This window comes from Barbatula barbatula (assembly GCF_947034865.1).
Source record: "Barbatula barbatula genome assembly, chromosome: 13".
Taxonomy (NCBI): domain Eukaryota; kingdom Metazoa; phylum Chordata; class Actinopteri; order Cypriniformes; family Nemacheilidae; genus Barbatula; species Barbatula barbatula.
Genome location: NC_136776.1, coordinates 12,997,442 through 13,023,636, shown reverse-complemented (window position 1 = coordinate 13,023,636; position 26,195 = coordinate 12,997,442). Strand labels below are relative to the sequence as shown.

At 37.3% G+C, this 26,195-nt stretch overlaps 1 protein-coding gene across 1 annotated transcript in view; it reads left to right on the top strand.

The window, feature by feature from the left end:
• Positions 1 to 26,195, top strand: part of dock3 (dedicator of cytokinesis 3) — a gene marked incomplete at its 3' end in the record, with an annotated part of 151,381 nt that overhangs the window by 67,266 nt on the left and 57,920 nt on the right. Inside the window, exons 6-7 of the mRNA XM_079470648.1 lie at positions 19,704 to 19,852; positions 23,076 to 23,160. Of these exons, the coding sequence (XP_079326774.1) occupies positions 19,704 to 19,852; positions 23,076 to 23,160 (234 nt within the window). The remainder of the gene's footprint in view (positions 1 to 19,703; positions 19,853 to 23,075; positions 23,161 to 26,195) is intronic.

Here is a 26,195-nt window from a genome sequence, read left to right as displayed (position 1 = left end):
CATTTTGCAAAAATGGCAAATCTTGTTGCAAAAAAACAGCTCACAAAATACTTCGTTTGACCTCCTGAGGTTGACAAACAAGTTTTAAAGGATAAATGCCTTATTTTGCTGACCCTTTGTTGAAAAAATTGTACTTTCTCTTTGAAGAATTACAATAGGGGGAATAGTAAAAACAGCCTGTTAAATTCTAAAGGTCAAAGAGGTGGTGGAAAACACTTATGTATGACGAAATTACTACATTTATCATCTAAAGTTAATACGACTAACAATACAATAAACTTCAGAAGGTAAAATGTGACACGAAAGTTTAGAATATGACCTCATTAAATAAAGTGAATAATAAAGCAACCAGAAGCACAAAGTCAATTCAGATGGAGATCTCTGCCTGACTAAAACAAGCAAACTTTCGATAAAATCAATACTACAGGCTTTGGCAATCTAAAGTTTCTCTTTTTCAACCACATCTCCCTTTTTCTGCATCTCTGGCTCTCGATCCATCGCCCACCGCAGTGCCCACTTCATCTAAGCACATTTCACAAATGGCTGCGGCCGGGCGTCTCGATGGAAAAGAGAGAGAGAGAGAGACCGGAATTTTTCCAGCGTTCTGAGCCACGTGGATCCATATAAAGGCCTAGAGCTTGAGCAAGAATACTTACCGCACAGCATGTTACCCAAAATGAAGCACATTACCATCTTCCCTAGGCAATACTACTCCACTTCCTGTGTATTTTCAGCGTCTCGCTGGAACACTGTTGTTGACGGCGCTTAATGATAATGTTCAGCCTGTTTGCTGTTTCCTTCCAATGCTGTCGCTAAGAATGGACAGGCGTGTTGTGATTGGTGGATTTTAAGCAAGAGGATGGGTGTGCGGAGGGGGTCTGTAAAGATTCTGTAAACCTGAAAGTCTGTTGAACCTGAATAGGGTCGGGTATCGTGGGCTGGTCCTATTTACATAAATTTTAACATTTGAATTCATAAATTTAGTTGGTCTGCCGCCACTCAATGGGTTAGACCAGGTTTTTTTTTAAACTTTTCATATCAAGTACCACTTAATAAAATGAAGAGACTCCGAGTACCACCTACCCACCGCTGTACAAAATCACATGCATACCATAATTGAATTAAAAGAGTATTATTTTGTCGAGTGCTTCAGAAATTGAAGGCAATCGCTTTTCACATATTTTGTCCAGTCTTATAAACACGTAGACTTGTTGGAATTGAGTTTGGTTTACTTAAATCTTCAACTTAGTTCATTCAATTTACAGATTTAAGTCAAAGTTATTAATACTAGTGATGATTTTGTCAATGTACAAATACACATGTACAACGTTTAAACGTATAGTTTAGGCTTAATAACTTAAATAGTGTGCGTACTAATGTGTTATTTAAGAAACGTATTACTTTTTACAGTCGTGCATTTATTACTGTTGTAGAAAGCTTTTTATTAGATGGAATAATGACCTGTCCACCTAATGGTAAATAGATGTCAATGCCTAAAATTTAATTATATTTGCACATATATTGAACGAAATGTCATATTTATTAAAACCTCTTAAACCATGGGTGGTCCAATATTGCATCATCAAATCTATGTTGTGGATATATAATAAGTTATGATATATGGTATCGTTTGAGAGTGTAGAACCTCAGCTTTCAGTCCCATCAATATTACATTTATGTGACATGAAAGAACACTGTAAGGTCTGAATTGTCTTTCCAAAACCAACCCCTTACCCCCTTTGGAAATGATACGAATAATATTCATATATTAGTAAACTCACAAAACATAGATGAGTCATATATCAAATGAAAGCTTTCACTCTCAAGAATATCACCGTATCTATAGAGTAGCATAAGAGAAGAATAGTCGAATTATTGTCAAATGGTTACTATTTAGAGGATTTTCTGTAAAATGTTTTAACATTTTACACTGAAGTCAATTGTTTAATTTAAACATACATTACATTTAGAAATTACAATTAAGTTATAAATAAAACGAAAATGAAAATGATCGGGACCGTAGTGGGCCCTCTCCATCACAGACCCCCTCGACTAAGACTGTACAGTATTGGACATTCAATTTCTTTAACATTTAGATTTTTTGATGTGAACTGAACATGTAACTAAAATAATACTTACTTCGGTGTTTACATGCAAGACCAAACATACAGCCCACCCGTTTGAATCGGTAACATCTCGAGCCATTCTTGACCTACAGTCACTTGAACTGCAGGTCAATGCAATCGACAACTGTACATATTTTGGACAGCGTGCAACAACAAGAGTCCCTTCCTTAAATGCATTTGCACTTTGCAGATACGGCACTCAGAATTGCTGCCAGCGAAGAACATCGCATTTACTGTACCTAGATTCTTTGATCTACAAACCACGACGCATCACTGGTAATAAGTACTGCATGTTTGCTAATGCAGATAGTTTGTTGTGGAGCATCAGAAATTCCCCTGCATCGCCCTGCGGTTCTTTTAAAGGTTGCTAAGCAACTAGTTTTGCAGTTGAAAGCGTTATCAATCACGGATGAGCAAAACCGAGAGAACGGGAGATGCCCGGAGATGACCTGACGGACATGTCTGAGAATGTGTGTCTGTGCGTGCGGGAGGGAATCACAAAAACAGAACTCGACAATAATCATTCTTAGCACTTTTGATGGGAGCATCCCACGTGAAAATCAAACGCTGTATCTTTGGTGCAAAAGAGAAAACCATTTGTTTAAAAAGATCGAAAGGCTTTGCACATTTGGGTTGCATGTGAGCCTATGGAGGGTTCAGTTACTGTATGCTTATTTAACATCGCTTATGAGACACGATTGAGACAACTGATATAAATACAGTACTCTAAAGAACAGATCGGTGAGCAAAAAAAGATCGGATAATTCTGTTTCGGCCGAATCCTCATTTTTGAAATGCTTACTGTATATGGGGTTTGTATGGAGACTTTTGGCATTTTTTTATTTATCACTTACCTACACTGTATTTTTATTTTGCTGTAGTTATGCAGCTAGTTGCCAGTAAATTACTGTAGATTTATATTTATCTTATTCATTGGCAACAGTTCAAGATATTATTCAGTTCAAAGATAAATGAATATTAAATATTAACAAGTCTTTACAGAAAAATACGATAAAATAACAGCCTCATGCAAAACATTCTGGGAACCAGAAATTCACATAAACCTTTTTTTTTCATTTTGGTTCCCAGAATGCTTTGCATGAGGCTGTTATTTTAAAGTTTTTGACTTTTATTGTTTAATGATCATGTATCTTTGAACAAACTGTAAATGACGTAAATGTAAATCTACAGTAAGTTTTGCAAACTGAATTCCACAGAAATGTTTTACAATGTACTTCTTAATATGACTTCATTCTGCCGAACTTCTCTTTTTGTGCTCTACAGAGTACAAGGTCATGACATCTGGATAAGGTTAATTTTAATCAGGCTTAACAATGTAATTACATCTCTCACAACACCTTTAGCTTCTGTTTTTTTTTGTGGTTCCTTATTGCGTATTTAAATGCACATGCAGAACAGTCACGTCTCTGATGCTGTGACCTTTGGGTTTTATTCGATCTTAGTTTTATCACTGGTTAACAGTTCCATGATGAGCATACATATATGGCACTCTTGCATGTAAGATATATAATACTGTATTATCCCAAACTCGCCGCTGGAATGATGATTCACTCCGAGTGACTCATTCGGCTGGAACATTCCGGTGAATTCTGATGCGGGGAAGCAGCGTGTCCAATAGGTTTACAACACACACGGATCGAGGATCGACCGCGCTGTATATTTAGAGTCACGGTGACAAAAGATGGAGGAGGGCTGGATGCAGAGGGGCTTTTTTTAGCTTTATTTTTGACGGTCACGTCTCAGTCCATTACCGAATGCAAGCGAGCGGTGTAAGAGGTTCACTATCACTGATTCTTGCAGAGGTTATGTTTCTCGGCTTGAGATATTTTCATAGATTCTGGTTTCCCGGACAGCAAACCTCTGGATTATTTTGCCCTCTTTTCTTATTAGAATTCTTTCTGTCAGGTCTGAGGGATTTTTGTTGGCTGTTTAATCATATAATTTGCTCTTTTAGAAGCTGTAACCCATTATACAGTCTGTATCTCTATTCAAGTAAACACGATATCCAAATGTAGCCTATTTCTTATACATCAATGCATGTTTTCTAAGAATAAAGTCGTAATTGTGTTATAGTAAAACTGCCTTTGAAACGACTTTCTTTTTGGGTGATGTCATCAAGGATAATAACATGCAATTGGATAATATTAGCTAGCTAGTGATTTTTCATTGTGTCAGGCTATAAATTTAGGTTACTCAACCTCTATTATAGATTTTTGTCATAGTTAAAGCTACTGTCAATTTCTGATGGACATTTAATCCCATCGTACAGTTATTTTTAGATAAATACGCTATTTTGCTGTCATTTTCTGATGGATGTTTAAGTCCCATTCTACGGTTAATTTAAAAGGAATAATCGGTTATAAAACAGCAACTCAGCAAAATGAAAACGTACGAACCAAATGGTCCTATTTGGATAAAACCAAAGTGAGGTGGGGCAGAATCAGCTTCAATGCATTATGGGTGATCTGGCATAGGGCTATCATTTGAATGTGTATGCTTTTTTAGTCAAACCATGCTGTGCTTGTTATACACAAACTTTGTGAGTTCTATCTTATTGTTTGTCTTCGGGACAGACAAATGATGATTTTTGTCCGGTATACGTGAACACAGTGTTCTAATACTGAAGTTTGAAGCAGGCCAGAATGCAGGGTCCCATGGTGCCATTTGCTCTTGGTTAGATAATGTCACCGTGTTCTGGAAAAACTTTGAGTTACTGACATTATGTTTTTGTCTGATATTGTTTAGATGACATCTTGTTGATTTGAAATGAGCAAATGAACAGTTCTTGACTCTAAACTGAATATTTTGGTATTTAAAAGTGCCATAAAAGTAGTAGGTTTGTCGCGATGTCATGAACGTACTGTATCTAACACTACTATATTACGATACAAAGTCTGATACTGTGCAGTGTTGCGTGGGTTACAATTTACCAGATCTTTCAAAATACACAAACTAAATGAAACCTCAAAGAAAACACCGAATTAAAATGTAAACTCTTGAGTTCATTTATACCGAAACTGAGCTTTTGGTTTCAGATCAGCTGATTTGAGTTAGTTCTGTCAACTAGACTTACCTCAAGTTAAGCACTTGCACCACAACTTTGACAAGCCAAGGTCAATGGGGCGTCACCATGGCAAAAAAAAATGCAACTTGGTGGCAAAAAGCGCTTGAGCGAAGCACGCTTTCCACTGATATAATAACAAAATGATTATGTTCTCACTCCCCCATCATTGCTCTTGTGATGAGTGTGAGACATCATGGTGTAAAGAACACTTGTTAGGGTGTCAGGCTTTCATGTCAAAGTCAGACTGATCAGCGGTTTGAACTCTGCCCGGAGCAGATTTGTGTCGGAATTGCTGCACGTCTAAATTAATTTGAGATTGCAATTTTCTTTGCCGATTCCAGTTTCCGACTTTATTATTAGTGAAACCTGCCGATTCCGATTTTCTATAAACAAACTATAATTGACTGTATACTGTGTATATTTTATTAAAGTGCTCCTCTCATAAAAGTCTTAGATAACAATACATTTAAAAAAACAACCTTTATTCTTGTCTTTTTCTGTTTATGAAACTAACATTGCTTTATTATATGAAATGTAAACTAAATTGTCTTTTTCTTGGATCTGTGGTATTAAAAGGAGTGGGTGGATTTTCGCAACTTCAATAAAAAGTTTAAAATCTTATGAGTGAATTCTACTCTAAAGATCTCTATGTATTTGAACCATTGGTCTCTGGCCGGACAATGGGTGCACCTCTAAAATGTATTGTTTATTTCCTTTATTGCTTGATTTCTGCATTTATTTCTGTATTTATTAACGTCTTTATTCATGCACTTTATTTAGTCCTTCATAGAAAACTACAATTTGTGAGAAAATGTAAGGGAAAGAATATGATCTGATGTAAAACACGGCCACGATGGCAGATGTTATCGATGTAAGGATGGATGAGATATATATTTTGATACATCTAATTCACTGTAAAGACAGACGGTACAGTTTTAATAAAAATGCACAGGGAAATGACAAACTTCCACTCGCTTCCTAAATTGTTCTCCTGAAATCAAAGTACATCCCTATGAATGAATGCAGCCTCTTCATGTACTGAATCCTCTATAAAAGGATTGAATGCATGAGGTACACCACTTGCACTTTAAAATGGAGAGGAGATGGAAAGAAACTCTGGGTTTTCCAAAGAAGACCTGCTCCCGACCAGGTTATGTGCACAGAGGATGTTACTATGGTTACTGACTCAGAGTATAAGTTACTTATCTCTTTTACAAACGGGCTTGAGTTACCCGGCTTCCTCATGTTCGACATACCTCGAGATTGATGCTGAAATGTTCACTGTTCCAAAATGGCGGCCGAATCACTGTGTGGCGTCTACTTTGGCATCCACACGCATATATAATCTGTGTAAACAAATACATCAACAATGCAACTGATGGCTGTGCAGGAGTGTAGATGTTGCACAGGCGCTTCCTAAGTGAAAAATGTCACTTCAGTTTACGTAACGGGGAGTCAAGCATTTAATTTATCACATCCTTGATCCTCCCTCTTACTTTTTAAAGTTCCCTAACAGTGCCTGCGACACTAGAAATCTGCACTGAAACAATTTGTGAAAATCTGCATCAATATGGCAGCATCAGTGCCTCGGGCTGCCTGGTCCTCACAACAATATGGCCACACAGATGCCTCTCTCAGCGACTAATGCATTTTTTCTCTTGCTGTTTACAAGCACTCGCGCAATTTATACAGCCCATCCACGAGTGAGAATATCAGGCCTGCAGCCCTTCAAGACCTCTCTGGAATCCACAAATAAGGAATCTGATAGCTGCATCTCGACACATTTTCCTTTCTACCCAAATGTGGGCTGTGATTTGATTCGTTGCTTCAGTGATTCTTGATTTGATTGTAAGAGGTTGTGTTTTTGTTTTGTTTGCACGATTCCAGATTTCCCACTCCTCTCAGTGGATAAGAACTCTCATGAAACTAAGTTTTAGGTCTGACGTTTGGTGGTGTTTGCTAAAAGTAGCATAACTATTGCTCATACGAGCTAGTATCATGTAGCGGACACACATATTTGTGTGTTAGCCTTGTTGCTGGCTTTGTTGTGTCTTAAACCGGTTACTTCATCTTCTTTCATTATTCTCTATATAGCAAAGTCCACTTAATGGGCGAGAAGGCAACGGAAATGATTGAGATTTCGTAAATACCATGGATAAGCGATCACTGACGTGGATATTTGCATCATAAATAATGCGCTTTATCTATAATATAAAGGGCTTAATGGATTGTATCGTAAGAACTTTTCACATTTATTTTCATATTTGTCTCTTTTTTTGTCTTTAAGACAATACATAATAATAAAGTGAAAAAATGTGGTTGTTTATTTACTATGTTTATTTATTACAGTTTATTTATTTAATGTATTATATTTTTACTATTTCATTCAAAATATAACACCACTGTCTACACATCACTGTGTATAAAATAACAAGAAAATGAAAGATGGAGACCTCATATCTCCATATTTCCTTTTTTTGCCATACATCATAAGGCTAGTATTGTTCACCCTTTTATCACTAGTAACAAACACCCCCACCAAGTTTGACATCGGGTCTTGTCTAACCAATAGAATTTGTTAAGTTCTTGTCAACAGTATTCATTTCAAATTACAGTCTTTTTTCCTATTTCCTGAAAAACACCAAATTTGGGTATCCGAGGTTATGGAAGGCCAGTGACGATATATTTGTATTGTTTCCTGTCTTTTCCAGCTCACTCCAATCAGCTTGTCATTTCGCGATCAAACATAGACATGAGTGGGTAAAAAAATTGCAGCAAATGTAGAGAATTCAATTGTTTACTTGGACATCACTACAAAATGGCCGACACTTAATATAGTGCACTCTAGACTCTCTGTGGTCATTAAAAATCCCAGGGTAGGGGTGTAACCCCGGCATCCTGGCCAAATTCACCCATTCGCCTATATACATCATGGCCTCCTAATCATCCCCATATGTACCAATTGGCTTGGTAACTGTACATTGGTGGATGCTGTACATTGGTGGTGGTTGAGGAGATTCCCCCCTTCCATGTAAAGCGCTTTCAGTACCCAGGAAAGTACTATATAAATGTAACAAATGATTATATAGTAGTAAGAAAGCGGGTTCAGACACAGCACAAGTCACGAGTCGCTGTCTGACGCACTACTTGTACTCCAGTAGATCACTTCCTAGTCAGGCACTTAAGATAGCATCTAGTTTTCGATTCTATGCAGACAGTATACCAGAACCATAGGAAATACACCTTAGCAACCGCATAACAATTCCCTGGCAACCATTCACCTTTAGTTTAGAAAATCAAAAAATCTTGTATATGCAGTAAGGATGATTGTTTCTCAATGTTCCTCTATGGAACATCTCTCACCTCTATCCGTCAGCACAATTCAGTGAGCAAGAGAGGCTTGGCACAGCAGAGGAAACTGGCAGCTGTTTCCTCCAATACCAAGCGTTCAAGGCATCCCTCCGCGTTTCTTCGGAGACGACGAGGGAGGGAGCGCATTTGCGCGTGGGGTGCCGAGAGCTTCACGCAGCATTAGTTAAGTAACTACAATACAGCGAGGCAAAGAACCACCAGGACATCAGGCAAAAGAAAGGAAGGCACACGGTAGTCCGAAACAGATCAGTGATAAATTAAAGAGACGGCGCGCGTGTGAGAGAGGGGTCGCACTTTGTGCCGCATGCCTGGGAAAGCTTGCGTTCCTGGTTGATGTGGGTGGTAACGTGTTTCTGTGTGTGAGGGAAAGTGAGAAAGACACAGCATGCGTGTTAGGGAGAGAGGGATAGACCATTTGCAGAGGAAGAGAGATATTAGAAGAGCGGTATTTGACAGCCTGTGATTTCCACTCATGTCAGTCGAGTGGTGCATGTTTAGAGCTATTCCGCAGGAGCGCTTGTAGGGGAAACATCTTGCTCTGTAAGTGGTAAGTTAATGCGTTTTTTATTTAACCCTTAGGATTGCACATTTGAGACCGCATGTTTTGTTGATGCCGGTCGCAAAGCATTCTGGTCTTTTGACAGGGCGTAGATCGGCTTGTAGTTTTTTTCAGTTGCGTTCAGGCCCTTAGGTCGGGCCAGGGTTATGACCCTTCGAGTGGACTAAAGTCAGCGTGTAATGCTATCAGAGGGTTGCTGGGGTAATGCAACACAACTTATTGTCTTTCTGTTTTTTGCAATAGCTTTTTATTATTTGTTATCCAATGTGTTTGCAAAAATGTTATATCAGGATGTGCATTTCTCAGAGTGAATTTCGAGAATACGCAGTTTGTAATTCAACATGGAAACCACGTGGTATTTATGCACTATTTTAACTGTCATTGTTTAATCATGGGATTTCTTCCATTAAAACAAATATTTCTGTTGCTTTCATTTATTAAAAGGGGGAGAAAATGGGGGAAATGTGTCTTAAACTTAAAAAGCGTCATGAGCATCATAAAGGTATCATAAACGTTTGTCAGTGGAAGGTTTTATAAAATGATTCAGATATTTGGACTCCTTCATTTTGGCGATGAGTCAGATTAATATTTTTTCAATAATCTGTTTTTACGAGACCTAATTCACGAAACATTTTGAGTAAAGCAAAGTGATCCCAAAAGTTGTGTTGTTTCACTTCCAGTTTTATTGTAATAATTATGTTTAGGTCTTTTGATTGGCAAGCACTTCAGAACACTCTGTGCAGAGCCCCAACCTCCAGAGATTGTTAGTCTTGTGCAATTGATGATTGGTTCCTTACTCTAGAAGGCGGGGCTTCTTTGCTAGAGCATTATTCTGTCTCGTTTATTATATCTTCTAATACCCAACATCTCCGCTTCGATTTCATTGGTCAGCTACATTATAGTGCTGATTGGCCACTTGTCTGGTCCAGGTTTGATTCGCCTTGCATAAACGACATGTGCCGTAACAATACCTGGGAGACAACAAGTTCTGTTAAATTACAAATAAGTTATCCTGCTACTTATCGCTGACAGAATGTTTGTCTATTGTTTGTAATTTTTTTAACTGAGAAGGTCCAACATTTAAAAAAACAACAGTTATTCAAATAAGGCAGTGTTGTGATGCACTATATATATAGTCAGCAAAAGCCGAGATTTTTATAATAATAATGAACCCTTACCTACCCCCTAACCTTATCCTACACTTTATAATTAAACACTTGTTAGCCACTTTTCAAATAATTGTTATTATTTTATTGAAACAAATGCCTTTATGATCTGATATGTGATGGGAAACGTATTTGGCCCAAGGGAGTTTCATTGGACATTACTGACATCAGTACACAGAATTCATAGGCTGATGGAATAATACATTTAAAAAACGGTTATCAAAAACAGGCAGGGGAAATAAGGAAAAACACAAATAAATATGGTGCAGATTACTTATCTATTTTACATTTGAAGATAATATTAGAAACCCTCGAAGCATCTCTATTTTTTCATTTATACAACCAATAAAAAAGCTTGATACATGAGTCATCACGGCGGGCGGGGTGGGGTTTGCGCCTAACTGGTTTGGGGGGAAAAATCACTCCTGTTGATAATGTAAGAATATTACATTTGAATGGATGTGCACTTTGATTTCTGACTCCATTCTTTTCAACTTAACCATCTGAATAGTTATGTGGCACGGTTACTTTATTTTCGACTGTCCAGTCTCTCCATTTGTTCTGCTTCTTGCTCTGCGTGTGTGTTTGGCTCAACGAAGGGCACAAAAAGACTTGACAGTTCTGCCCGGGAAATGTTAAGCTATGGGAGAAGTGTGATTGCGTGCCTTGAGCAAAGGTCATATCAGGCCGCGAGAGGTTTGAGGGTAGTGTACTGTCCAGTTAACACGCATAAACGTTGTCACGCACTGTCACGTTCTCTCACGCTTGCTACTTGAGCGTCAACTACTATTACCTTCCCAACATGCTCACAAATATGATCCTTTTTACTGTAGATGTGGCTTTGCTTGGCTCGGCATTGCTTGGATATCACATGTCCAGTTGAGAGATATTTCACCTTTACATTAACATTTTATCCTGTTTCTTTAGCAGACGATTGTTATCAAACCATCCATCTGGCATCAAGGGCTTTGATAGAGCATTCAGCACCCAGAATCCATGTCTTAAGGTTATTGTCCTTTCTTAACAGCTCCTGGAGTGACTTATAATAATCTGTGCTGGAGCAAACAGGGTTCTTTCTATTGTATTGGTTTATAAATTATATAAATAGTGGAATAGTCACGTGTACTGTTTGAACATTATTCTCAAACCATCAACCTTCAAGTTAATGTAGCATATCTGTCTCAGACGTGGCGGCTTACCCACGAGTGCTGCTGTAATTGAAGCATTCTGTCAAGATATACTGACGTTTTTCTCTCTAAACTTGTGTTTCAGGGCAGTTAGGGTAGCTTTTATATGGCAGCACTGTTATATTGCATTAATAGTGTAACGTTACCTCCAGGTTCTCGTGTTTTTGGAAATGGTTTGAGGTTACATTTTGGCGTAGTGATGTTATCTGGTCATATTGCATGCATTTAAAAATCTGCATATAGTATATTACAGTATATTGAGCAGCAAAGTATTGACCTTGTAAGAAGTGCTACTAAGATCTGTATTCATTTTTTTCATTATACTTCTATTAAGATGTTTTACAGTGTTTGTTAAACTGTGTTAAGGCCCACAGGTAACCCAGATAGCATAGGTACATCTGTAAAATGTCTGAAAGAAAAACAGTTTTACATACATTCGACATTATTATAAACATCTTACTGACACCTTCTATATGTCTATATGACATCTGAAAGGAGACATTGTGTGACGTATTGCAAATGACCAATCAAACAAAGAAAATACGTCATACAGCTGTAAAGCAGACGTCAAATAGACTTCACCCAGATGTTTGTCTGCTATCGTGGAAACTGAGCGGTTTAGGTTTGTGTTTGTGACACTCGATAATGTCACAGTGTCACTTTAACGAATCAATAATGTCATTTGGTTTCTTACTGACCTTATGTAAACAAACATCATCATTAGCTTTCGCTAACTTGTTCCTTCTAGCATATCCTAAACATCCTTAACATGACATGTATATCCTTCACCATCTGTTAGCTTTCCAATAGACGTCATTAACGTCCTGACTGCAGTTAGAGAAGAGACCTGTATTTAGAGTGTATGAGTCGACCAGCGCAGGTGAGCGTTAGCTAGCGAGAAGCAGCGGTGACAGTGCTGCGTGTGGGAGGAAAGGTGTGAGTCACCTCACAGACTCAGATGGAGGACACAGGAACTCAAGCAACTAAAATGTCTTGATTACAGTTTTTCCTGCGTCATGTCTTGTTTGCGCTTCATGCGTAGTCTGTTCATTTCCTTTGTGATCTGCTACCCCTAATATGCTGGGTTAGGATTGCTTTGATGCTGGTTTGTGCTGGTTTAAGATGGTTAAAGCTGGTTAAGCTGGTCCACCAGCTTAAACCAGCTAAGGACCAGTTTAACCCAGCTAAGGACCAGCACATGACCAGCTTAAACCAGCTAAGGATCAGTTAAAACCAACACAAACTAGCAAACCAGCATCAAAACATACCTAACCCAGAATATGCTGGTTTTTGCTGGTTGACGAACACGTTGTTAAAGAATTATAGTTTTGATTGGTGTCATCAGCTGTAAAGAAAAGGTAGTTTCAGAGTTTTACCTGGTGCACTAGACTAGGAACTTCATCTTAAAATGAAAAATGTCTCATGTCATTCAAACCTCTATATGACTTCTTTGAAACATATAAGATATTTTGAGGTGGTTTTGCGTGCATACAATGGAAGTCAATGGGGGGTCAATGTTGTTTGATTCCTACTACAAAATATCTTCTTTTGTGCTCTGCTGGAGAAGGAAAGTACACTCAGGTTTGGATTGACATCCCAGATAGCACATGTACATCTGTTAGATGTTTGCTAAATTCCTGGAGATCTGGAAAGCATCAGCTGCGTAAAAACATCTGAAAGTCCTCTTAGAAAAGGCAGTTTTATTCTAAATGATAAACATATTACAAACATCTAAATGTCCATCTGACATCTGACAGGACACATCTCCATAAAACCCTGAAAAACGTCTAGCAGATGTAAAGCAGACATCAACAAGACGTCTCCCAGCTGTATGTCTGCTATCAGTGATGCGTGCCATAGATGATAAAAAAAAGGATTTTGGGGATGAATGATCACCCATAATTCTGGTTTGATTTCAGTTTTTGACATCTACTTGTTGATAATTCTTTGGTGTTGCCTGCATTCTTCAGGCTTCCATCTGTAACGGTTCATTTAACCCGCTAAGCATAGAAAGCTTTAACAATAAATGCTTTGATTCTGTTTGAGGCTGTGTCCTCAGTGAAGGCTGATGTGTAGGAGTGCTGTATATTTATATCTTCCTATATAACTACAGATATATTATAATACATAACACATGTTATATAGAGACTGATATAATAAATGTTCATTTAATAAGGAGGAAATAAGAAAAGAGGATGTAACGATATTAACGTTATTATTCCAGATGGCATATGACTAACAATACGAGTAAGACATTTGGGCACATTTGCCAAGCGTTGTTCTTTTGTGTGCTGCACCTGCCGCTGTGAATATCAATTCAAGTTTTTCATCGTGTTCAAGTGTTATTATGCATCAGTCGTGAGAACATGCTACACCTGTCGTTTATCTCATAATGATATTTCTTACTATATTTCCACTGAATGTACTAAGAAAATATTGAATACTCCTTGAAGTAGCTTGACCTAAACGAATAACTGTAAATGCATTTGCTGACAGCTGGATGTGTCTAAAATCCGATTCTGACACCTGTAGCTCAATTGGATGCTTGTATTAATACCTAGTGAGTCATTCAGTTGTGGATACTGCAATAAATACATGTTCCTCGCAGGGCTCAGCTCAACATGTGCTCCAGCTCCTCTCCCACACACGTTTTCATGTTATCCTCAGCTGCATCCCCTTAAGCACACACCACAAATGTAGCCTTGCATGTGACCCTCTGTCTATAAACATCATCTGCTACACGCCGCCTTAAAATCATTTCTTACAAAGTATAGTGGTTGTACCGCGGTGCTGCGATGGGTGGCCAAACCATAGCACAGTGTAAAAATGCTGGGTTTGTTTCGACCCACAGTTGAATAAAATATAGACAAACCAAACAGTCGGATTAAATGAATATAGAAAGTGTTCATATTGTTTATAATTTCTTAAATGTCAAGTGCTTGATAATCGACTAGGGCCGTATCATGAGTGGCAGAGGATCCTAATGGATTCCGGCTGGATGCGATTCATCTTTTATACGCAGGAGAGGAGGTGATGCTCTGCCCGTGCCCTCCCCTTGCATCAGAGCTTTTATTTCAGTAAGATCCTGAGACAGTTCTCTCGACAGCCAATTTAAAACAATAATAATTCGATTATACTGCCGAGGCTGGCCAATCTGTTTTTGATTGGGGTAAACGGATTGCAATGGAGAGATATTGCAACAGCTCGAGCCGGAGGGAAAATGACCTTACACAGTGTGCTAAACACACGTTCCTTTGCCAAGAGACTGCCATGGCCGTACCCACCATTGAGGTCCCCGTTAGTTTTTCCATGGTGTATATTAAAAGTCGTTAAACGATTGCCTCATAGGACAAATGCTGGCAATATTGTAGAAAAAAGATAACTGATCTCAGATGTGGTCTACATCAACGTTCTAACAGCTCACTTCAATGTCAATCTGATGGAGGTACCGAATCAAATGAAGGAAGGCGAGGATTACTGTCCAATCAAATGAAAGAAGTCGGGAAAGTTGACAGAAAGTTAACTGTGAATGGGCGCGATAGTAGCTAAATGTTTTTTGTTTGCCAACTGTAATACCATTGAAATGTTAGGGACGCGCCCAGCCCAGTGTCTCTTTCTACCTCTACCTCTAAATTTGCGCTCATGTGGTGTCTGCCGTTACTATTTTCTTAATTTAAATAACCTGATCAAATGAAGGATAGTAATATCCAGTTTTTGGTACAAAACACCAAAAACACACGATTTATGTGTTTAATTTCAGTATGGCGAGACAAAAACATGACCCGATCTTCACCAACATGTGCTAAACCGTGTAGCTTTGACCCAGGTGTGTTTATAGGTTGTAGTAATCTTTTACAACAACAATATTATTGCAGTTTTAAATGAATTACTTTTAAATGAATTCTCGTTCTTTAATTCTGTTTTTTTATTATTTTAATACTACCCTTTATCACCTTTGTCATTCCAATCCAAACCCAAATGCTATTTCTTGAAAGATGGATTGTATTCCAGTCTGGTTGTAGTAAATATGTTGTAAATAGTCTTTACTTTCGTCTCTGATACTAACAAACCCATTGTTTTAGCTGTTAAGTAAAAAGCACATATGTAGATCCAGGAAAGTCCTTTTTTTGTGTTTGGGACAAACTCTGTATTTCTCAATTCCTGCATACATCCCTGATGACAGCTACCAAGAACATACGGAACCCGGAAATAAGCGTGTTATGTCTTTTTAATCTAGTCTGACAAATTCTGATGTCTTTATCTATGAAATGCTTCACACGAAACTGTGGAATGCATATTTACTTCATTTCATTCCAGATAGCAGATCCGGCCGAATGGAATGGCGTGAATCGCATTGATCAGATTGAGTCCTTTCATCAGGATCCAGTCTGGAGTCTGATAAAGTGTTAGGCTGTGCTGAAATGTGTCCATGACCTGGAGATCACTGCGGTAGATTATATGACTTACATTGGACTTTTCAGTACTATTTCAGCCTACAGGACTGGGAATGTTTGAAAAAGATTTCGCTATCCTTTAATGTCGTACACTGAAAATTTACACTGTTGAGAGTTATTATAAAAGTTGAAAAAAGTTATGACTTTTTTATTAAATGATAACAAGAACAGTCGAAGGGAACAGAATGCAGGTGTCCAGGGACTCTTGTTATCGCCAAATTACAGTGATATAAATATCTATACAATCTTTAATTGCACAAAAGTGTACAATCAGATTTTTTGCATAATAACAGGAACAGTACCGTCACAGATTTGAGCTTTGCAAGTATTTGCAATGAAATGTATACTTGAAAAATGTGAATTTCTAGCAGAAGTGGTGGTTAGCAGGTTGCCGCCGAGATAATATAGAGTAATAATTGAGATAAGACTATATCTAGTCTGTACAAAGAATAATTTGAACACATGGATGAGTTATAATTGTATTTTATTATATTTTCTACTGAAAATCTCATTAACATAACACGTCCATCTACGTTTGAGTGAATAAAATACAAAAATATTCAGAAAATAATAACTGGACGCTCTTCTAGATGTTCTAAAAAAACATTGGCACATTGATATTCTTGTATAATAAAAAATGAAATCTTGGGGAATATGTGTGTCTATGGCCATGACTGATGTTCTCATCCTCAACATTGGACTTTTTACACAGTGTCCTACAACAAGGTTATGTACATACAAGGTATAAAAACACTGTTATTTTGTTATAATAGGCAGTTTTTCTTACCTTACTTCATGACTGACTCTCAAATGATTCGTTCGAATCATCCTTCCAATCCCCTCTTTTCCGCCAGCCTACTCTGATCTGATTGGTCGTATGGTCTAGTCTGCTATGATTGGTCTACCACAGACGAAGCTCAGTGTTTGGGAGAGAAGGTTAATGTTTTCTTGGCAGTCCTAGCAAAATGATGGCTGGGACTATGTAGTGGTGTAAATCCGCAGCGGTTTGCGAATCGGACTAGGTCACGTCTCGTTTGCGTAATTCAGAGTCGACTCCCTTTTTTCCAAGCCAATAACTTTGTTATTCGTTCAGCATCGGCTTTAAAACTTTGTAGACTGCCTACATTCACACACGGCAACATTACACACTGCAAATGATATATGGATACCTTCTGGCACTACTCCAGAGGCACAGCGGATGGACGGGGCGGGCGGGGCTGTGAGTACCAACCCCAAACACAGAACTTACAGAGTGTGGTTGTGTTCACTAGGAGGCTGCTCAGGTAGCAGCGGCAGAAGAATTAGTTGTTCAAATGTGGCTTTTGTGCATTTTCACACTGGAATTTCCAGACCCCCAGCTGATTTCTCCATTAACACACCATGGAAAGAAATATTGATGGATACATCATTCTACATACATGCCACTTGTGTGTGGGTGTCTAGGTAGACGTTCTTGCCCGAGTTCCCCTGCTTTTTCAAAAACGTGTCAAACTTCAGTCCTGAACAGTTATGTGATGAAGGGCTCTGGAGATCGGCACACACAGTCGGTACAGCGTGTCGGTGATAAACTCACCGATCCGTCCCCCGTATGTCTCCCTGAGGGTCGATATAGGAGGCAGTGTCATCCATCATACAGCAACTCGGAAGGAAAGCCTGGTGGTTTGAGATGTGTATAGATGAATCCCAGTGGATGGTCCACCTTTTTAAAGAACAAGTTGTTGTCTTGTACACAATCATTCTGTCAATCTGAAGAACGCAAAGGCTATTAGCAAAGCGGAGGACAAATTCTACAGTAAGGTATTATGGAGTTATTTTTTGGACACGAACCATGGAAATAGTGCAGTATTTTTAAGCACCCTGTAGGACAGAATGAGTACTGCAGTAGTTATTATAACGTTATGGACGTGATATTTTGCGTTATGGACGTGACGTAATAATGCTCAGGGAATGAATTTGTTACGAATATGTTGAACCATCTTTTTAGATTTTACTAAACCCTTGTTTAGTCAGTCTATGAACACATTTTCTATTTTAAAAAAAGGGAAATAAACATGAGTTATGGATGTGACATAAAAGGACGCGTTTTTTGGGAGACGACAAACTTTGTAGGATTTCTGTGAAATAACATAGACAATCCTGATGCAATAATACCCAATGCATGGAGATAAGATGCCTTTATAGAACGTAAAATAGTTACTTTATTTTTATTTTCATTGTTCATTTATGAGGAAAATGTAGCGTTATGGATGTGACAATCCAGATAAAATGGCTACCTGACTAAGAAAAATGATGGCCTAAAAATAAAACAAATGCTTTACAAATTTGAAGACGGATCTCAAATGGGTATTTGAACCACCAAATGTTAATATCTGCGCTGTTACCATGGTAAAAAGATTTTTTCATGGTAAGGTTTTCTGAAATTTCCCAGGATTGCCCACAGGGATATTCTTGAGATATAAGTAATCTCAATTTACTTCATGTGATCACTTTTTACTCTGGTACAAATATAGTACACTGCATTATGTCTGGAAATATCTCACTGTCAAATAAACGATTCCCATTTTAAGTGAAGTTTTGCTATCAAGCTAAGTTTGTCTTGATGTCAGTTTGGCGAATAACGCTGTTGTCAAGTGTTAAATCAAAGCTTAAGTGTTTATGCAAAATTGAATTTTTAACTTTTCTTTCAGAGGTTCTGATGGATGTGTATTTGCATAAAAATGCATCTCGAGAAGTTTTATAGCTTCAGCGATGAAGTCATGAGCAGATCAGGATTTGCATTTAAAGCCACAGGCTGGGTTTCTGTACCAACATGTGATTGATTCGATTTTTTGGCTTCGTCTAATCGTATTTTACTCTATAATTTACTCAGAAACCATGAATGCATTGTATTTTGGAGTGAAATGTAATTCTGAAGTACTCGCTGGGCTTTTTAATATGTAGGCTAGTGAATTATAGGTTTATTCTGAATTATTTCATTGTATTTGCTTAGAAGTGGTTGTTCTTCATTGTGATCTTGTAATGCAATGTACTTCTGCATTTTGTGTATTTACCTCTGCTTTTACCAATCCATCAAAATAGACCAACTGCAGAGTTTTAGGTCTATAATCCACCAGTTTAAAACCATTGGTTTAAACCAATAAGTGGTTGAAATGGTATTTCGTTCTTTGGGTTTATAAACTAACATACAGAACAATAATAATTTTAGGAGGATATACACGAAGAAAAGAAACAAATCAAAGTGTTGCAAATGGTTTTGGGGGTCCATCATTCTTCGGTTATGTCAGCACGGGAAACTAAACATGGAAATGAAACATTGTTACTTGTCTTACTAGTAAATTACTTGTATAATATAAATGGTTGAATTGAAAAAAAAAAACACGTACAAGCTACGCAGTATTGTTTCTTGTGACAACTTACTGCTTATACAAGACAATTCCATGGTTGTCCGACAAGAAACATCCCTGCATAACTTTGGCCAAAGTTGTATTTTGAAAGTACATATTTTGATAAAAGCAAAGTACTTCGTACATCACAATCTCCTTTAAGCTTTAAAACGCAATGGAATAAAACAGAAGTGTTAGTTGTTTAACTGCCTCGGGTTCTGGACAGCTTGCTGCTGTTGATGGACCAATGAATTTCAAGTTATAACAAGAGATTCTATGTTTAACATTTTAAAAACAACTATCCATTCACTCGTTTGGGGTAGTGAATGTGTGAAATAAATGAGCCTTCTCTCTTTCTTTTCTTTTTACAGAAACACAAAGTCGACCTCTTTTACAAGCTCCGTCACGTAATGAGTGAATTGATTGATCTGAGGCGACAACTGCTGTCAGGTCACCTGACCCAAGATCAGGTCCGAGAAGTCAAGCGCCACATCACCGTACGACTGGACTGGGGCAATGAGTGAGTCACCGTCTTTTTATACATCCAAAATAATTTTGACCTGAAACTAAAATAAACAAAATCTTATGGAAGTCTCAGAACTGACAAATGTTGTCATCATTTTTTCACCCTTTTGTCAAAAAGTCTTACTTCTGTGGAACACAAAAGATGATATTTTGAGAAATGTGTCAGTGGTTTTGTGTTTATACAATAGAATTCAATGGGGTCGATGTTGTTCGGTCACCAACCTTCTCTAAAATATCTGCAGAATAAAGAAAGTCAGTCACATGACATATACACCAATGAGCCATTGAGATGAATGGTGATGCTTGGGAGAGCTTTCTTCACTTTTTACAGACCTTCTTGATTACATCCATGGCATGTTACCGCATTTTTAAACAGACAAGATATGTCAGTCCATCTTCCCATTGAACGAGTCATTGAACACTTGAGGGTTTTCTAAAATGCGTTTAACATCCAGCTCCACCGCACTTCACTCAATTGAGGACTGTTAAAATAAGCACTCGCGCGTCGTGGAGATCTGCCAGACTTCAAAACGTGCTAGAAGCCGAGGCCTCCCGAGTCATCAGAGCTGAAACGCTAGAGATGGATGGTCGTAGCCTCCCGACCCCTTAGAAAGACTTGGCCTGGCTCTGCAATAAAAATGAGGGGAACAAGAACATATGTCATTTACTGAGTGGATAATATGAATTACGGGAGGAAGTTGTATTGGGAGTAAAGAGACTTTTTATGCAAGATACCACCCCCATTTTTAACCTACACAGTTTAAGAAGCATCTTAATGCGATTCTTCGCAGAACCTTGAGTTTGCTTGAGTGTTTGCAGTTGTTTCATCATTATTTCATCTTTTTACGAGGTTTTAAGAAGTTTTTCAGCAAACAGGAAGAAGCTGCTAGGCTATCGAACTTTTAATCTGTATTCAATCAATTCAATTAGGGATGAAAAATGATTATATGTGACTAATCTTATTCAAAATAAACGTTTTTTTTTCTTTGTTTGTGTACTATTTATAAAATGTATGCATATATAAATATGCACATATCATTTTAAGAAAAATAATAATTAATATTTATGTATAACATACATTTAATATAAATATAAAAATGTATGTACACGTGTAAATATATCTTAAATATACACATATATGTGTTTGTTTTTATATATACATAATTATGATACACGGCACAAACACATATAATATGTACACAAAAACCTTTATTTTGTCAACATTTTGTCGCTAATCGCTAGACAGCCATAAATAATATATATTTATTTAGCACAATTACATATAATAGAAATGAAAACAACAAAGTAAATACAGCACTAGTTTATACGCCATTGTCTGCTTTTTATATGATGTATGATCAAATGTTGTCAGTAGTCGCAGTTCATTCTTAATTCATTTGAATATGTTTTTACTTCTTCATTTTGCTGTACAATTTAAGTTTATGTCCAATGTTATTGGATCTCCCGTTTTGTTATTTACTAGCCCGTCAAAGCCATCAGGAAATAAATGATTAATAAAATCAATCATAAAATGAATCAAATACTACACAGTTATTTAGTATATAAATCATATAAATAAATAATATACGATTGACAATCTCTTATCAATATCTTTTCAAAGTACGAGATGTTCTAAAAGTATACCGTGTGTAACAGCGCTCCCTAATCCAAGATAAAGATCACAGGGTTCACGTCTTATAGAAATGATTAAATAGGCGAGTGATCCAGAGATAAGATGTTCCACTCTCTCGTCCAAGGTCACCTGAAGATTCACTTGTGCGATGAGGCACTTTGTGGTCGTGAGCTTTCAGCAGTAGTTCGCTGCCAGGTCTCCAGATCAGCAATCCAGAGATAATTGAGTAAATGGGATGAGATGGATGTGAGACAGCAGCACTTACCGACGCGTTCTATAAATACAGAAAGGATGAGCTGAAAAGCACCTCCAGTGTTTCTCAAACAATCTAATAATGCCTTTCATTAGACCTCGCTCTGTACGGTATATACATTCTCTCCTGAGGCTGCCCTAGCAAGCGTTCAGAACCGCTATTGAATCAATAATATGATGACTGTATGGAATTTTGTCCTCTCAAGAGTAGAATAGAGTGATTTTATTGAGTCTCATTTAAAATACATATTTATATATTTGACGTCTTGATGTTGCAAACTCGAGGCATTCGCATTTTACTCGGCTGCGTGCAACAATTGTGAGTTACGTCAAGCTTGTCATCACTAAAGCGATTTAATTGTCACATAATGTGTTTATTACTGTTTGTATAAACAAAGTAGATTTAATTTATGGTCTGGTACAAGCCAGTGATTCACAATGTCTCTCCGTGAGCTCATTTGCATGGAAAGATTTAGGAAATATGCAGATTTTCTTCATTTACAAGCACAAGCGTCCCCCCGGGTAGGGCGGAATATTGGCTGAGAGCACAACTGCACAAGTTATTAAATAATAAAGTGTATTTTATTCACACAGCTCAATTGGTTGAGCATTGTTTTAGCAACGCAAAGGTCACAGGTTCGAAACCCAGGGAACAATTCATATTTATGAAATGTATATCTTAAATGGGCAAATATATTCTCTGTTGCAACCTTTACTCTAAAGGTTTAATATGTAACCGTGGCATAAAAGTAATGTGTCCTTTTACTGTTTAACATTTAAAATGGATTAACTTATTCACCAGGTGAACGATAAAACGGGTGTAAAATAAAGGTGGGTTGTAATGAGCAAACCTATGAAATGTTACGATTCCAATAACGTTCTCATTGATGTGTTTAGCTGCTGACTTTAGCCAGTTTATATCTGGTATTAAACCTCGAGGTGTGATGCGGTTTGTTTATGTCTGTAAGACTAGAAGCAATGGTTACGTTGTCTAAACATACTGTATGACGTGCCATTACTCCAAGCTTTTATCCATATAGATTTCTAAAGGTCTTTGCTACGACAGCTCTCTCCGTCTTAACCATGTGATCCTTTTGATATTAACAAGATATGTGTGGATAAACCAAAGATAACCTTCGGAAACTGTTATGAAAAATCTGCCATTTTAAGTTGGAGGACATCACGACTCTGCAGTAATGGATAAAATAGTTCCTCATGACATCTGTTACGACAGGTGGACAATGACAACATTTCCACTATGATTATCTGCAGTCATGCTTAGTATTTTTAACTTGTTAACTATTTTAAACTCTCTCTTTTGTGTGCTTTACAGACACTTAGGCTTGGATCTGGTGCCGAGAAAGGAGTTCGAAATGGTTGACTCGGACCAGATAAGTGTTTCAGACCTGTACAAAATGGTAAGCACTTATTTCATGTATTACATTCTGACACGCAACAGCAAACATACAAATCCATGTGTGTGTTTTTATCCGTAGCAGTTTTAAAAGCGTCTGTTGCATGTTGCTGAAACCTGGCATGCCAGATGTTCGTTGAACAATATTCGGAGGATGTTTTTTGTAATGTTTGGGTTTTTAAATCATGTGAATTGATTTTTTACAGATGGTTGTAAACAAATAATATGCTAAATATGGATGCTACAATTCTTTGGGGCAATACAGAATTAATGCTTCAAAATTGAAGGTTACTTTGCATAGCTTCATGTAGGTTACAATCGAATGACATCATACTGACATTAATTGAGAAATCATAACCAATGCACGAAATACACTTTAATAACAGAGTTTTTTGTTTATTTTATTGAAAAAATAGGGCTGTGAAACAGTTAATCGTGATTAATCGCATCCAGAATTAAAGTTTGTGTTTACAAAAGATATGTCTGTGTACTGAGCATATTATTTGTATAACACATACATGTATTTATCAAAAATTACTAAACATTTAGAAATAATTTCAATTATTGTTAAATATAAATAAATACATGTATGTTTTTGTGTTTATGAAAACAAAATGAATATGCACGGTACGCAGACATATATTATGTGAACACAAACTTTTATTATGGATGCGATTAATTGCCATTAATTGTTTGACAGCCCTACCAAATTGTTTTGCAGATTTCAGCTTTGTTGTTGTTGTTGTTTTGTTTGATTCCTAATCTTTTTAATGACCAGCCAACATTACAAAATTAATAAAAACAAACTGTCCAACTAGTTGTTGTTTTTTCAGTGTATGCCACATTTGTCTTCAGTCTGAATAATAGAAAACATAAATCCTAATAATAATAAAAAACTTAAATATTTAAATCATCATAAATGATTAATGACATGTTTGTGTCTCTGTTTGGTGTTTGTCTTACTTGGATTTCTGCAGCTCGTGTTAAACGGGTCTATTCATAAACATGAGTCATCCATGTAGATGAGAGCTGGAATTCATTTCTCTAATAGTTTTTGCATATGTGCATAATATCGGCTTAACGCGCAGATGCTCCCACCTGTAGAATAAGATGAACAATTAGAAATCAGAAATGAATGATTTACATATTCAGCTTTATGGAAAAAACTATTTATGAGGGCCCTATTTTCACAATATAAGCGCATGGTTTAAAGTGCACGGCGCAGGTGCACTCGAGCGTGTCCGAATCCACTTTTGCTAGTTTAGCAGCGGTAAAACAGTTGACACGCCTGAACGCGTGGTCTAAACGGGTTTTCCCGATTCTTTGAATGAGTATTGGGTGTTTTTTTGGCGTGACTACACTAAACCAATCAGTGTGTCATCATTCCCTTAAAGAGCAAGTTGCGGTTAAAAAGAAAATTTCTGAATGATTCCTCTTAAGTTTAATCTGCTAGTTATAAAATATAGTGTCTTGTTTACAATAGTGTTTTCGATTCGGTACTCAAGGGGGCCCCCTGGTGGTGCAGGGGCCCTACGCAATCTGCGTAGTCATTTTTATAAATATTTTGCATTATTGTGTGCTTCTGTGTGTAATAAGCAGAATGTACGAGCGCTGCGCACCCGCCTATAGGAGCATATTCCTAACGCACTCTTTAAATAAGTAAAACGATATTGTGCCATTGACTTTAGACCAGGTTTGAGTTGGTCTATGGCGCAGTCTGTTTTCAGTTCCTCAAAATAGCAATGCGCCAACAACGCGCCTGAGCACACCTCCTTTTTAGACGAACAAATGAGGCGAACAAATGAGCACAAATGCATTTGCTATTTAAAATGCATTGCGGTGATGTACCAACGTCTATTTTTACCTTCAGTTAATATCTCATGTACTTTAAATAATACTTTATTCCCATCCCACCTTAATACTGTAATTTTAGGTTGCTTTAATATCTTCAGGATTTAACGCTTGCATTTGTTTCTTACGCGTGCTTTTCAAATGCATCTCATAGAGAAATCTGCTTACATGGATATTTGCTCAATCTTTTATCGTGATTTGTGTGTATACAGCCGTGTGCGTGTCTGCTTTGTGTGGGATCTCAAGCCAACTCAACAATATGACACAGAAGGCTTTCTTTCTGTGTCTAAATTTACTTTCTGTAACTTGTATTCTGCATTCGAAGAGTTGAATTCGCAGACAGAATTCTGGGTAAAGAAAGCTTTGCTAAAGCATTCCTACATTCAAATGTTTTATTAAGAAGAGATGCAAATACGTTTGTTTATTTGAAGAACATAATTCACTTGATGTAGAATTAAACTGAGATTAGATGTGTGTTTTCTCTTTCATATTTGCATCAAAATGAATAAATAATAACAAGTTTAGGTAAAAATGCTCGACATAGTTCTGTTTTATCGGTATTTATGTATTATCCCTGAACTTACTTATTACTTTTAACCATTGTTGGCAAATACTGTGGATTAAAAATGTATTCAAACATATTTTAAGTAAAATACAGAAATATTTTAAAAGTAGGACAGTATGGCATTTTTATTACTCGGTTTTCAGGAATTGGCACAATGTTCTGTGGTGTCAGACCGGAGTTTTGGCACTTTGTTTGGCACACCTGAAGATCAGCTTGTACCTGTCGAACACAAGGTGTATTGTCGTCTGTCACCCGTGATGTTAGAAATTTGGAATAGTGGAGAAAATAAAAGAGAAGCAAAGAACTATCGACAGAAAGGAAAGCTATCGAATAAAAAGTATACAAAAAACTAACTTTTTTGTAAAATCCAAATCTGGTCTTGTGTAGATCCAAATCTCAATTGGAGGTTTAAGTGCACTATCCAAACGCTGAGGTCAGAGAGATTTGTACAGCCTGATATGTGGGAGTTGGAGGAGCTTTACACAAACACCAAAAATAAAGCAAGAGAAGAAATAAAGGAAACTTCTGAAAGAACATGGATTTAAGCGGACTTTTGCTTCCCTTCAGGCTACCAAGAGCATCGACGCGGCCATGATTTGAGACCTTTAGTTTTCTTAGAAGTT